This window comes from Phacochoerus africanus, chromosome 4 (genome assembly GCF_016906955.1).
Source record: "Phacochoerus africanus isolate WHEZ1 chromosome 4, ROS_Pafr_v1, whole genome shotgun sequence".
In the NCBI taxonomy this organism is placed as follows: domain Eukaryota; kingdom Metazoa; phylum Chordata; class Mammalia; order Artiodactyla; family Suidae; genus Phacochoerus; species Phacochoerus africanus.
Window position 1 is genome coordinate 120,110,241 of NC_062547.1, and position 14,219 is coordinate 120,124,459.

At 41.0% G+C, this 14,219-nt stretch overlaps 1 protein-coding gene across 2 annotated transcripts in view; it reads left to right on the forward strand.

Annotated features, from left to right (window-relative positions):
- The first annotated feature begins 252 nt into the window (after positions 1-252).
- LVRN (laeverin) overlaps positions 253-14,219 on the forward strand; it is a 75,505-nt gene continuing 61,538 nt past the window's right edge. Inside the window, exon 1 of one of the 2 annotated variants that reach the window (XM_047778460.1) lies at positions 253-1,117. In XM_047778460.1, coding sequence (XP_047634416.1) covers positions 420-1,117 — 698 coding nt within the window. In that variant the 5' untranslated portion in view covers positions 253-419. The remainder of the gene's footprint in view (positions 1,118-14,219) is intronic. The other variant, XM_047778459.1, reaches the window with a different exon arrangement.

Below are 14,219 nucleotides of genomic sequence, written 5' to 3' on the forward strand. Positions count from 1 at the left end.
GTCTCTTTTGCGACAACACATGAAACTGCACCGGGGAACCCCACCAAACCCTTGAATTCAAATATCCCCGTCAAAGTTGCCCAAAGTAGTTTTGTTAGACTGTCTCCTCCCCGCGTGCCAACTCTGGAAGCCTCTTCTTCAAGGTCTTTTTCTTCGCACCCAAAGGGGCGCGCACTTGGTTGAGCCGGTCCGCCTCTTCCGTAGGTCCTGGCGGGGGCGGGGGCGGGGGTTCGCAGGCAGGGACCTGGATCTTATTAGCTGGGAGGGGAAGCCGTGGTCCCAACCATTCTCCTGTCTCCCAGGCTCCTCGAGGAGGAGGGAGGGACCGTACAAGAGAGCAGGGGCGGGAATCCCATCAGTGAGCAGCCAGGCTGGGGGTCTGAGCTGCCGTCGCCTCATCTCTGCCCCAGGTCGCAGCCATGGGACCCCCTTCCAGCTCTGGCTTCTACGTGAGCCGCGCGGGAGCCCTGCTCCTGGCGGGGCTGGCTGCTGCGCTCCTGCTGGCACTGGCGGTGCTCGCTGCACTGTACGGCCACTGCGCGCGCGTCCTGCCGTCGGAGCTTCACCACAGCGGGGTTCCAGACACTGAGCCCTCCCAGCCTGGCGGGCCGGAGGAGCCGCCGCCAACACCTAAGCCCGGCCCAACTCAGGAGCCTGAGGTGGCCGCCACCCCGCGCAAGTGGCGACCCCCGGGGCCCTGGGACCAGCTGCGCCTGCCGCCCTGGCTCGTGCCGCTGCACTATGAGCTGGAGCTATGGCCCCTGCTGCGGCCAGACGAGTTCTCCGTGCCGGCGTTGCGCTTCACTGGCCGGGTGAACATCACCGTACGCTGCATGGCAGCCACAGCGAGGCTGCTGCTGCATAGCCTCTTCCTGGACTGTGAAAGCGCCGAGGTGCGAGGTCCCCTGTCCCCAGACACCAGAGACGCCACCGTGGGCCGCGTGCCGGTGGACGAGGTGTGGTTCGCGCTGGATATGCAGTACATGGTGTTGGAGCTCGGCCAGGCCCTGCAGCCCGGTAGCCGCTATGAGCTGCAACTCAGCTTCTCCGGCCCGGTGTACCAGGACACCAGGGAGGGACTCTTCCTCAACCTCTACACGGATCAGGGTAAGCGCAGGTAAGAGCAGGCCGGGCCCAACCTCCTCGGCCCCCGCCCCAAGTCCCCTGCGCAGGCTGCGGGTCCGGCTTCCTAGGTGCGTTTCCTGCCATTCCCCAAACACCTAGCCACCCACGACGTTTTCTTCTAGCGCAAGATTGTGAGTTTCTTCTTCCTCCCTTTCACTCCAGAAACTGCTCGGAATAAAAGGCTTCAAGGCTGCAGTTCTTCCTCTGGCCCGTTTTAAGGTCTCTGCTACACCAGAAGTTCTCTTCATAAATGAGCAAATCCCTTGCTACTCAAAAGTTTGGTCCGCGAACCAGCAATAGCCGTAATACGTGGAAGCTTGTTAGAAATGCAGCTTCCTAGGCGCCCAGCGTGCGTTTTAACGGAGATCCTGGGGGATGCGCTGGCATTAAAGTTGCAAAAGCATGGGGCGAGAGCACTCCAGCCGTTCGCTGTTCCTCCCCAGCGCCGTTTTGCGCTTTTCCTACTCTGCCTCTTTTGACTGGGCGCTGCCTAACTGCTGCTCTTAACAAGGAATAGACCCTCGTTGGGGCTGTTTGTTTCATAGTGTTTTTCTTTTTGCTAAGGTTCTCCAAAACTTCGGAATTTCCTTTTCATTCCTGTCCTCCTGCCCTCTGCCTGAGCCCTGCATGCCGTTTTGCTGGTGAGCAGCCCTCATCCGCGCCCCTCCCTGCTCTTTGAAATGCTCTGTGCCAGAGTTTCAGGATTCCTGCCCTGGGGTGGGGAGGGTGGGGGGAATAGTAAAATCGATGACAAGAGACCTCCCCTCTGAGCTTGCAAGCTCACGAAGGGTACATGTGTTCTTTTTACACTCCTTTGCGATAATGTCTTCCACACGAAATGCTTCCAACTCAAGCACGAATCGCTCTTTCCATGCTCTGCGACCACATTACTGACCTCAGGCAAGCGCCAGGGAAATGGTCTTTTTTCAGACTGGTGAGCTCCTGCTTCACTCACACACTAGTGGAGCATTTGCGGTTTACACAACTGCATGTACTCTGCCCTTTATTATTAGAGAAAATGTTCTCAGATGTTCTCTGAGGGAAAGAAATCCACTAAATTACCCCCTAAATATTCTTCTGCACTATTTTCGAAACTTCAGGGTTTCAAATAAGTTTAATAAGCTGCCTAAGTGGATGTGTAATCTGTAGCTTTTGTTTTTAAAGACAACGTGCTTGATTTTTCTTTCAAAAAAAGGCATCAGTGATTGAGAAATAATTTTGAAAACTTGCGCATGATGATAACGTGTTACTGGACTTTGGGGCTCTGGAAGCCTTTTGAAATAACTGTGTGTTGTTCAGGATGGAAGATTTTTCAGAGGGAAAAAAAAGGGGTGCTTTTTGTACACCTACCTGACAGTGTTTTCTGGCAGTTAGTAAATCTTCATCTCTTCACCCGTCTCTTCCTTCCTCCTATTTCAGTGCAGCTAAGGCCAGGACAGGCTGCCCTAACAAACGCAGAAAAGAAATGTCCCTTTCTCTTTTTGTGTTGTGCTGCCAATTCTAGTGGTAACTAGAAACTATATTTTGAGAGTGTTCAAATTCAAATGAGCAGAAAATTTAGCAAAGTCCTACAGAAGGTGGACTCTAGAACTGCGGCATCTGAGAGGAGCTGTCATCTGGAAGTTGTTCTTATGGTCTCTGCTTCTGAAACCAGGAAGAAAAGAAACCTTCAGCTGAACTTGAAGCCAGGATCACACAGAACCTGAATAAAATGATGACTTATGGTGATGCAGGTTTTAGAAGCCCAGTAGGCTGGAGTTTGAGCTGTGTGACTTGAGCCAATCTTGTCACCTCTATGAGTTTGTTGCCTTGTTCATGGAATAGACATAGCAAGTGTCAACCTTTAGAACGTGATGAGAATTAAATGGGAAAGGGGCACTGTGACTGGCATGTAACCTGTGCAATGGGAGCTACTATCATTGGCTCAAGATTTAACTCTTAGGAGCAGCCTTCTGTTTTCTAAACATGGAATCTGCCACATTCCTGCTAGATAAGATTCTAAGAAGATTCTCAGATGAGAGGAAACTGCCTATTGTCCTCACATTTTTCTTGGGATGTCTCTAATTCTAGCTACAGTGGTTGAAACTACCTCTCTTCTTTGATGGCCCCTTATTACAGTCCAGACAGGCTAATGCTTTTAAATAATTTTCCTCAACTCTAAGGGAAACGAGAAAGTCAATCCAGAAAATACAAAGAGCATCACTATTTCACACTTCTAAGATTTAGGTTATGATTTTCTAGCTTTAGAGGTTGCTTGGGATGTTTTCCACCTGTTCTCAGCCTTTCTCTACTTGACAGATGACTTCACATTTCTTCCAAATAGGAGCCATCTACTAGATGCCTTGGACATGTGCTTCTTCCATGTGTAGAAAGTTGAGACCAAGATCCAAGCAGTATTGCCCTAACTTCATTCGCTGGCATATGACTGTTTTTAGATTTTGCTATATTCACATATCTCTGGCCATGTTATTTGCTTAAAAATGTTCCTTGAGGGAGTTCCCATTTGTGGCTCATCAGTAACAAACCTGACTAGCATTCGTGAGGACTCAGGTTTGATCCCTGGCCTTGCTCAGTGGATTAAGGATCCGGTGTTCCCATGAGCTGTGGTGTAGTTTGCAGATGCAGTTTGGATCTGGCGTGGCTGTGGCTGCGGCATAGGCCGATAGCTGCAGCTCCAATTTGACCCCTAGACTGGGAACTTCCATATGCTATAGCTGTGGCCCTAAAAAGACAACAAAAAAAACTGTTACTAGATTTAAACAAAAATGTTAAGTAGACTTATTGAAAAGCAACTCTTTACCATTAGAGGGAAAAATACAATTTGTAGAAAGTAATGGCACAGACTAATATAATGAAAACAAAACATTGTTAATAAGTTCTACCTGTCATTATTGTCTGCTGAAGGACCTGAAGGCTTTGAATCTGAAAACTGCTCTCTCTTTTTGTTTAAAAGGGAAATTAGAATTAGGTGTTCGAGATAAATAAATATGCCAAACCAGTACTTTCTCTTGACCTCATCGGAATAAATCATACAAATGAAAGGATTGACATTGTCACATGTGAGTCTGATCTATATTATAGTGTATCTGAGGGCGACCAAAAATCTTCCTCCATCTCTAGTTTGGAAAATCCAGTGTTGGAGTAGTAGTTCACACTTTAACGTGTATCAGAAACACCAGAGGAGCTTATTAAACGTGGAGATTCCAGGGACGCACCCTCAACAGTTCCAAATCAGTACACCCATGTTCACAGCAACAGTATTCACAATAGCCACAAAGTGGAAGCAACCCAAATGTCCACTAATGGATGAAGGCAAGAAACAAAATTTGGTATATACATACAATGGAATATTATTCAGCGGTGAAGAAGGAAATTCTGACATATGTTACTACGCTGATGAACCTTGAGGACGTTATATAAGGGAATTAGAGTAGCCAAATTTATAGAGACAGAAAGAATGTGGTAGCTTAGGGCTGGTGAAGTGGATGTTATTGTTTAATGAGTGTAGAGTTTTAGTTTTGCAAGGTGAAAAGAGTTCTGGGGATTAGTTGTGCAACAATGTGAATGTACTTAACACTAAACTATATACTTAAGAATGCTTAGGTGAGTTTTATGTTTTCTGTATTTTACCACAGTTAAAAACTTCTTAAAAGCAAAAAACTTCTAGAGCAGTGAGTTTTAAGTGGAGTTTGGAAATTTGCATATTGTAGCAATTGCTTCAGATAAGCATTTTTTCTTTTTTAAAAAAAATTTTTTTTTTTCCCACTGTACAGCAAGGGGGTCAGGTTATCCTTACATGTATACAGATAAGCATTTTTTCATACTTACTTGCCATCCATATATCACTTCAGTGAAATGTCTCTTCATGTCTTTTGTCTATTTACTAATTGAATTGGTTTTTGTTTGTTTGTTTGTTTACTGTTGAGTCCTGGGAGTTTTTAAATGTATTCTACACCTGAGTCCATTGTGAGACAAATGCTTACAAATATTCTTCTCCTAGTCTGTCACATGTCTTTTAATCTTCTTGATAAAGTCTTTCAGAGAGCAAACTTTTAATTTTAAAGTCTAATTTATCAGCTTTCTAATAGAATGTGTTATGTCTAAGAATTCTTTTTTTTAAAGACTTTGTTCTTTTTTTAAGAGAGTATTAGGTTTACGACAAGATTTAAGGGGAATTACAGAGATTCTTCATATATCCCCTGCCCCCAACACATGCCTAGCCTCCCCATTATCAGTATCACTCACTAGAATGGCACATATTTTTCTGTACTAGGATGAACTTATATTGGCACATTGTAATCACCCAAAATTCATAGCTTACCTTAGGGTTCACTTTTGGTGTTGTACATTCTTTAATTTTGAACCAATATATAGTGGCTTATATCCATCATTATAATATCATACAGAGTATTTTCACTGCCCTAAAAATCCTCTGTTATCTGCCTCTTTATCTTCCCTCCTACCCACTCTGGCAACCACTGACCTTTCAATGGTCTGCTTGCTTTTGCTTTTTCCGTATGTCACATATTTGAAATCACATAGTATATCAACTTTGAGGTTTGGCTTCTTTCACCTAGCAGTATGCATTAGGGTTCCTCCATGTTTTTTCATAGCTTGATAGATCATTTTTTACTTTTTTTTTCCATTTTTCAGCCACTCCTGCAGTATATGGAAGTTCTTGGGCCAGGGATCTAATCCTAGCTGCATCTGTGACCTACACCACAGCTGTGGCAATGCTGTGTCATTAACTGATTGTGCCAGGCCAGGTGTAAAACCAACAATACCAAAGAAACAAGCGAGGTCGTTAATGCACAGTGCCACAGCAGGACCTCCTGATAGCTTGCTTGCTTGCTTGCTTGCTTGCTTGCTTGCTTGCTTTCTGGCCGCCTCCGTGGGCATATGTAAGTTCTCAGGCTAGGGGTCGACTTGGAGCTGCAGCTGCCAGCCTACGCCACAGCCACAGCAATGACAGATCAGAGCCATGTCTACAACCTACACCACCACAGCTCACGGCAATGCCAGGGATCAAACTCACATCCTCATGGTTACTGGTTTGGATTGATACTGCTGAGCCATGACAGGAACTCTGCTCATTTCTTTATAATGCTGAATGATGGTCTAATGTTTGAATATATCACAGTTTGTCTGTTCACTCACAGAAGGCCATCTTGCCTGTTTCCAAGTTTTGGCAATTACCAAAAAAAAGTTGTTATAAACTCCATCTGTGGGTTTTTGTGTAGACATACATTTTCACCTCTTTTACGTAAAAACCAAGGATCATAATTGCCGGATCGTACGGTAAGCATATTTTTAGTTTTATGAGACTGTCTTCCAGGATGGATGCTATTTTGCAGTCCTACCAGCAATGAATGAATGAATTGTTGATGCTCCATATTCTTGTCAGCATTTGATATTGTCATTGTTCTGGATTTTGGCATGTATTCTAATAGGTATCTTGTTTTAACTTGCATTTACCTAATGACATATGATGTGAAGCATACTTTCACATGCTTATCTGTGTAATTTCTTTGGTGATGTCTCTTGAGGTCTTTGGACCATTTTTTGTTTGTTTTCTTATTGTTGAATTTTAAGAGGTCTCTGTATATTTGGAGTAACAGTCCTTTATCAGATGTGTCATTTGAAATTATTTTCTCCCATTCTGAGGTTTGTCTTCTTATTCCCTTTATATTCTCTTTCATAGAGTGGACACTTTAATTTTAGTGAAGTCCAGCTTACCAGTTATTTTTTTTTAATGTGTCATGTATTTGGTGTAGTATCTTATAAGACATCACCATACCCAAGGTCATTTAGTTTTTCTCCTGTGTCATCTTCTAGGAGTCTTATATTTTTACATTTTACACTTAGGTCTATGATCAATTCTGAGTTAATTTTTGTGACAGATGTAAGGTCTGGATCTAGATGTGATTTTTTTGCATGTGGGTGTCCAGTAATTCCAGCAACATTTGTTGAAGAGATTTTCTTTGCTCCACGATGTTGCCTTTGCTCTTTGGACAAAAAATTAGTTGACTTCATTTATATGGGTCTATTTCTGTGCTCTCTCTTTTACTCCATTGATCTCCATTTATTTTCTTGATTATTATAGCCTTATAACAACTCTTTTTTTAATGGCCACACCCATGAATATGAACATTCCCTGGCCAGGAATGAATCTGAGCTGCAGCTGCTACCTGTGCTGCACCTGTGGCAACACCAGGTCCTTTAACCCACTGTACTGGGCTGAGGATTGAATTACTCCGGCTGTGGCAGATGGATTCTTAACCCACTGCACAACAGTACGAACTCCTATAGTAAGTCTTGAAGTCAGGTAGTGTCAATCTTCCAACTTTATTCTTCTTCTTCCACATTGTGTTAGAGGTTTTCTGCCTCTCACTATAAACCTTAGAATGTGTTTGTCACTATTTGTAAACTTAACTTGCTAGTATTTTAATTGGGATTATATTGAATCTATAGATCAAGTTGGGAAGAACTGATAAGTTGATAATATTTAGTCTTCAAATCCATGAAAATGGAGTATCTCTTCATTTAGTTCTTTTTAAATTTCATTCATCAGAGGTTTCTATTTTTCCTTATATAGATCTTTTCCAATTTTTTTAGATTTATAACTAAGTATTTCATTCTTAGAGACACTAAAGTAAAAGATATTGTGTTCTACACTTAAAATTCCACTTGTTAATTATTGGTATATGGGAAGAAATTGACTTTTGTGTATTAACCTTTTATCCTGCAATTTTTCTGTAATTTCTTATTATTTCCAAGAGATTTTTATAAATTCTTTTGTAAGTTTTGTAGAAAAAACAGACAATCAGGCAGTCTGTGAATAAATAGTGTTTTACCTCTTCCTTCCAATCAATGTATCTTTTATTTCCTTCTCTTTTTTTTTTTTTTTTTTTTTTTGGTCTTTTTAGGGCCACACTCATGGCATATGGAAACTCCCAGACTAGGGGTTGAATTGGAGCTACAGCTGCTAGGCTACACCACAGCCACAGCAACGCTGGGTCTGAGCCATGTCTGTGATCTACACCAGAGCTCATGGCAACACCAGATTCTTAATCCACCAAGCAAGGCCAGGGATCGAACCTGCATCCTCATGGATGCTAATCAGACTCATTTCTGCTGAGCCACAAGGGGAGCTCCATTATTTCCTTTTCCTGACTTACTGCATATGGGAGGGCTTTTAGTATGATGTTGAAAAGGAGTAAGAAGAGAGAGCATCCTTTCCTTGAACCTGATCTTAGTGGGAAAGCTTCAAGTTCTCACCATTAAGTATGATGTCAGCTGAGATTTTTTTTTGTAGATGGCCCTTATCAGGATGAAGACATTCCCCTCTATTGCTAGTTTGCTGAGAATGGGTATTGGATTTTGGCAAATGCTTTCTCTGCATCCGTTAATAGATGGTCATATGAGTTTTCTTATCTAGTCTGTTGATGTGATAGACTATGTTAATTAATTTTTGAATGTTGAACCAGTCTTCAACACGGGATAAATCCCACTTGATCCTGGTGAATAATTCTTTTTTATGCATTGTTGAATTTGATTTGCTATATATCTCTGTACCTGAGAGCTTTTGGCCCGTAGTTTTCTTTGCTTATAATGTTTTGTTCTAGTTTTGGTGTCAGGGTAATGCTGGTCTCATAGAATGAGTTAGGAAGTAGTCCCTTATTTCTATCCTCTGAAAATGATTGTAGAAAATTGGTAAAATTTCCTCCTTAAATATTTTGTAGAATTCATCAGGGAACCCATTTGGGCCTAGTTATTTCTGTTTTGAAAGGTCATGAATTATTGATTAAATTTCTTCAGTAAATAAGGCTTCTTCAGATTGTCTGTTTCTACTTGTGTGAGTTCTGGCAGATTGTTTTTCAAGTTATTAGTCCATTTCATCGAGATTATCAAATTCGTGGGCATAAATAAATTCATAATATTCCTTATTGTTCTTTTAATGTCTGTGTGATCTGTAGTGATGGCCCCTTTTACATTTCTGATGTCAGTATTAATGCCATATGTGTTACTGACTTCTATTTTTTTGCTTTGTTCTTTGTTCCTATTTTTTTCTTCCACTTTTTTCAGGCTTTCTTTACTATGTTAAATCTTCCAATCTATGAACACAGAATATCTGTTCATTTATTTAAATCTTTAATTTATTTCATCAGCATTTTATCATTTTCACCACACAAATCCTATACCTGTTTTGTCGGATTTACACCTAATATTTAACTTTATTTGAACATTTTTTGCCTTTTTTTTTTCTGTACCTGCGTCATATGGAAGTTCCCAGACTAGGAGTCGAATTGGAGTTGCAGCTGCAGGCCTACACCACAGCCACAGCAACCTGGGTCCTGAGCTGCATCAGTAACCTATACCACAGCTCATGGCAATGCTGGATCCTTAACCCACTAAGCAAGGCCAAGGATCAAACCCTCATGCTCACGGATACTAGTCAGGTTCTTAATCCGCTAAGCTGCAACAAGAACTCCTATTTGAGCAAATTTAAATGGTATCCTATTTTTAATTTTAGTTTTCATGTGTCTGTTTCTACTACATAGAAATACTGAGCTTTGTGTGTTTTTCTTGTATCCTAGGACTTAGTGATCTCACTTGCGAGATCTAAGATTGTTGGTATATATCAACAATAGATTATAACTCTATAGCATATAGATTTTATAGATATATATGTATATATACAGATAGACACAGATATAGATATTCCTTGGGATTTTTCTGTGTAGATCATCCTGTTATCTGCATATAGAGACAATTTTATTTTTGCCATTGCATTCGTATGCCATTTCTTTTCTTCCCTTATCTTGCTGGTTGAGATTTCCAGCACTATGTTGCATAAGAGTGGCAAGAATGGGCATTGTTTTTTGCATAATGTTAGGAGAAAGTGTTTAGCTTCTCACTGTTAAGTACAATTTTAGGTAGAGGTTTTTCGTATGTGTTCTTTATCAAGTTGAGGAAGTTCCCTTCTATTCATATTATATTTGTGTTGCTTTTTTTTTTAAATCATTAATGGTTGCTGGATTTTGTTAAACACTGACATTACCTGTTATAGGATAGAATGTAATGGAGCAGGAAGATACAGCAAAATTATCAAAAGAGTACTTGAGGAAGATCTCAGAGCAAGACCCTTGTTCTTCCCTTTATGGTCAGCATGGTTTGCAGCCAGCGTGACTTCTAATTCATAGAATAGAAACAGCTTGGGCCAGTTGACCCCAAATAGTGAAGATGCCTCTTGTGATCTATTTGAAGCCTCAGGGGATCTAGAATTTTTCACGTGGGATGAGGATGTTGACTTGGGAGCTAAAGGGCTACCATGCCAGGGATCAAAATAACTGTGTTACGGTGAATGCTGTGGAGTCATTGCACAAGGTACTGTTGCAAAGGGAGCTCCACTAAGATCAGAGGACTGGCCATGTGAGTGAGAGCCCATATGAGTGCCATGTTACCACCGGGAACTACTGAGCCTTAACTGTTGTAGGGGAATGCTTTACAAGTCATACCAGTCAAGAGAACACAATCACACCAGTATGCCAAATCCAAGAAGTCCTCTCCTTTTAAGAGTTCCCCTTCTCTCCCTCCTGCCATCTGGAAGTAGGAGGAAGCTTCTTAGTTCTCATATCATTAGGAAATAAAAGAGCCCTGAAAAGGAATTTGGACTTTGAATGACTTTCCACCCAAATAAGACTATTTTAAACTTGCTAATGATGGAGTAACCTGTAATTGCCAAGTTGCATTTTTTTTTCCCCTCTACCATCTGTCGGAACATGGGTTCCAGGATGTATAGAGTTATAGGACAGATTGCACATCTGAGTTTTGGAAAGTAATTTTTGACAATTTCCTTCATGTAAAATAAATGTTTCCTCCAACATGAGTGACTAGCGCTCATAACATTCCAATTCATCCAAGCTTTCGAAACAGTTATTACCAAGGACTCCATAAAACAACGTACTACAAAAATGTATTTTGTACCAGTTGCTTCTAACCTTTTTAACCCATTGTGGAGGCCACTTTCTCAGCTTGGTAAGGGTTGCTTAGTCATCTGATAACTATCAGGTGACACTAGAAAAACAGAAATTAAAAATGTCTCGTGTTCTTTTCTTTCCTTTTAAGTACAAGTCACTCAAATGGCCCTGGACTACATTCTGTTTTTGGATGTTTTAAAGATGTAAGGAGGGCTTTTTTGAAATATCTTCCTATCATTGGCTACAGCAGTTCTGAGACTATTAAGGGAAGCATGTTCCACTGGTACCCCTTGGCCTTCCCTGAGACACTTTTTCATAATCATTAATCCCAATTAATAAATACTCACCTTTGGGACCCCTTTCATTAGGATAAATTACACTGCTATTGGTTATAAGGATTTTTTGTTATATGTACTTCTCTGTTTACTGTGTGCAAGATGTATGCAAGGCATGGAGGGATGTGAAAAGCCTGGGCTCTAACTCCGTGGAAAACAATTTTAAAACGCTATGGTACTGGATCCACTTCCTTTGTTTTTATATTGGTATAAGTGTATTGAGAGGGTTTAGAATATGTTAAAAAAAAAAAAACTCAACTGAGTAAATTTTGAAGATGTTACTTGGAGTTCCCATCATGGCTCAGTGGAAATGAATCTGACTAGTCACCATGAGAATGCAGGTTTGATCCCTGGCCTCTGCTCAGTGGGTTAAGGATCCGGCATTGCCATGAGCTATGGTGTAGGTCACAGACATGGTTCGGATCTGGCATGGCTGTGGCTATGGTGTAGGCTGGTGGCTACAGCTCTGATTTGACCCCTAGCCTGGGAACCTCCATATACTGCAGGTGCAGCCCTTAAAAAAAAAAAAAAAAAGAAAGAAAAAAAGATTAAAGATGTTACTGATTTTATTCAATGATTCATGAATCAGGTAGCATCCCATTTAGCAAATAGCAAGGTGTTGCCAGAAGCTGTACAAAGTGAAAGACTTTTATAGGCAGAAGGGGGAAGGACAAGGAAGTTACACTAGTAAAGAGCTGATTGTTTATGGCAAGGTCACCTTTCTTTAGGGGACAGCTAGAGTTTGTCAGACAGACAACCTCACTAGTGCTGACAAGGTCATTCCAGATTGACTGGTTTGAGATTTCTTCCTGGCAGAGGATGGAACTGTAATTAAGTATCAAGTCCCCTTTTGGTGATATGGGCCTGTTATCTTGTTTTTAATAAATAAGATCTTTTAACTTTACTGTGAAGAAAATGTCTTTGTTTGAAAAATCCAAAGGTCATCTCTGCATTGGAAATGCCAACCCTTGCCTAACCTGCCCATAGCACTTTTGAGGAATGTTCCCCCCATAGACCGCACTTTCAACAGGTGATCTTCTCCCAATTTCCTGTTCTAGTTTTCTTATGACTACTATTTACAAGATATATCTTTTTCTAACCTTTAATTTTTTTTTACAGCTATATCTAAGGCATATGGAAGTTCCCGAAATAAGGGTCAAATAGGAGCTGCAGCTGCCAGCCTATACCACAGCCACAGCAACACCAGATCTGAGCCACATCTGTGACCTACACTGCAGGCTTATGGCAATGGCAGTGCCGGATCATTAACTGCTGAGTGAGGCCGGAGATTGAATCTACAACCTTACAGACACCACGTTGTGTTCTTAACCCACTGAGCCATGATGGGAACTTCATCTAATCTTTTACTTTTAAACTATATGTGTCTTGATATTAACATTGAATTTTCTTATCAAAACATAGTATTGGGTCTTACTGTCTGACAATCTTTGCCTTTTAATTGGGGGTGTTTAATAACATTTGATGTAATTATTGATCTGATTGGACTTAAATCTACCATCTTGCTATTTCTTCTCAATTGCCTCGTCTGTTTTTTATTTTATTTTTCCATTTTTTTTTTGAATTAAGTAGTTTTTATTATTTATTTATTTTGCTTTTTAGGGCCGCACCCGCAGCATATGGAGGTTCCCAGGCTAGGGGTCAAACCGGAACTACAGCTGCCGGCCTACACCACAGCCACAGCAACATCAGATCCGAGCTGCATCTGCAACCTATGCCACAGCTCCGGCAACACTATGATAAATCCCACTTGGTCTTGATGTATTATCCTTTCACTATTTTGTTGCATTTAATTTACTAAAATTTTTTTTATGATTTTTGTATCCATATTCATGAGAGATGTAGGCTTGTGCCTTTTTGTTTTGTTTTGTTTTGTATTGTTTCTTGCAGTGTCTTTGGTTTTGGTATCAGAATAACACTGGCTTCAAATAATAAATTTGAAAGTATTCCTTCTTTAATTTTCCGGAAAAATTTATGTAGAATTGATGTTATTTTTTCCTTAAATGCTTGGTTGACTATCACCGATGAGGCCACCTTGGCCTGGAAATTCTTTATGGGTTGTTTTTTAACTACAAATTAAATTTCCCTAATAGGGAGTTCCCATTGTGGCACAGCGGAAATGAATCCAACTATGAACCATGAGTTTCGGGTTCAATCCCTGGCCTCACTCAGTGGGTTCAGGATCCAGTATTGCCAGGAGCTGTGGTGTAGGTCACAGACATGGCTTAGATCCTGTGTTGCTGTGGCTGTGGTGTAGGCTGACGGCTGTAGCTCTGATTAGACCCCTTGCCTGGGAAACTCCATGTGCCATGAGTGCAGCCCTAAAAAGAGAAATAAATAAGTAAATTAATTCATTTCCTTAATAGATATAGAACTATTTAGGTTATCTATTTCTACATGAATGAGGCTTAGAAGTTTAAATCTTTCAAGGAATTTTTCCATTTAATTAAAGTCTTCAAATTTATAAGTATAAAATTGTTCAAAATATTCCTTTGTTACTATTTTAATATCTGTAGAATATGTAGTAGTGTCACCTCATTCTTCCCTGATATTGGTCATTTGTGTCTTCTCTGCTTTTAGACCTGGAGCCCTGGTTTTGGTGTCACCCTTGTCACTTACTTGTTGTCTAAGCAGTTGCATAAACACCCAGGGTCTCAGCTTTCACATCTGTAAATTAAGAGAGTGGGGCTCTCTATGGTCTTTTCTGCTTCTGATGGTCAATAAACTTGACCAGTCTGCCTAGAGATTTATCTACTTTATT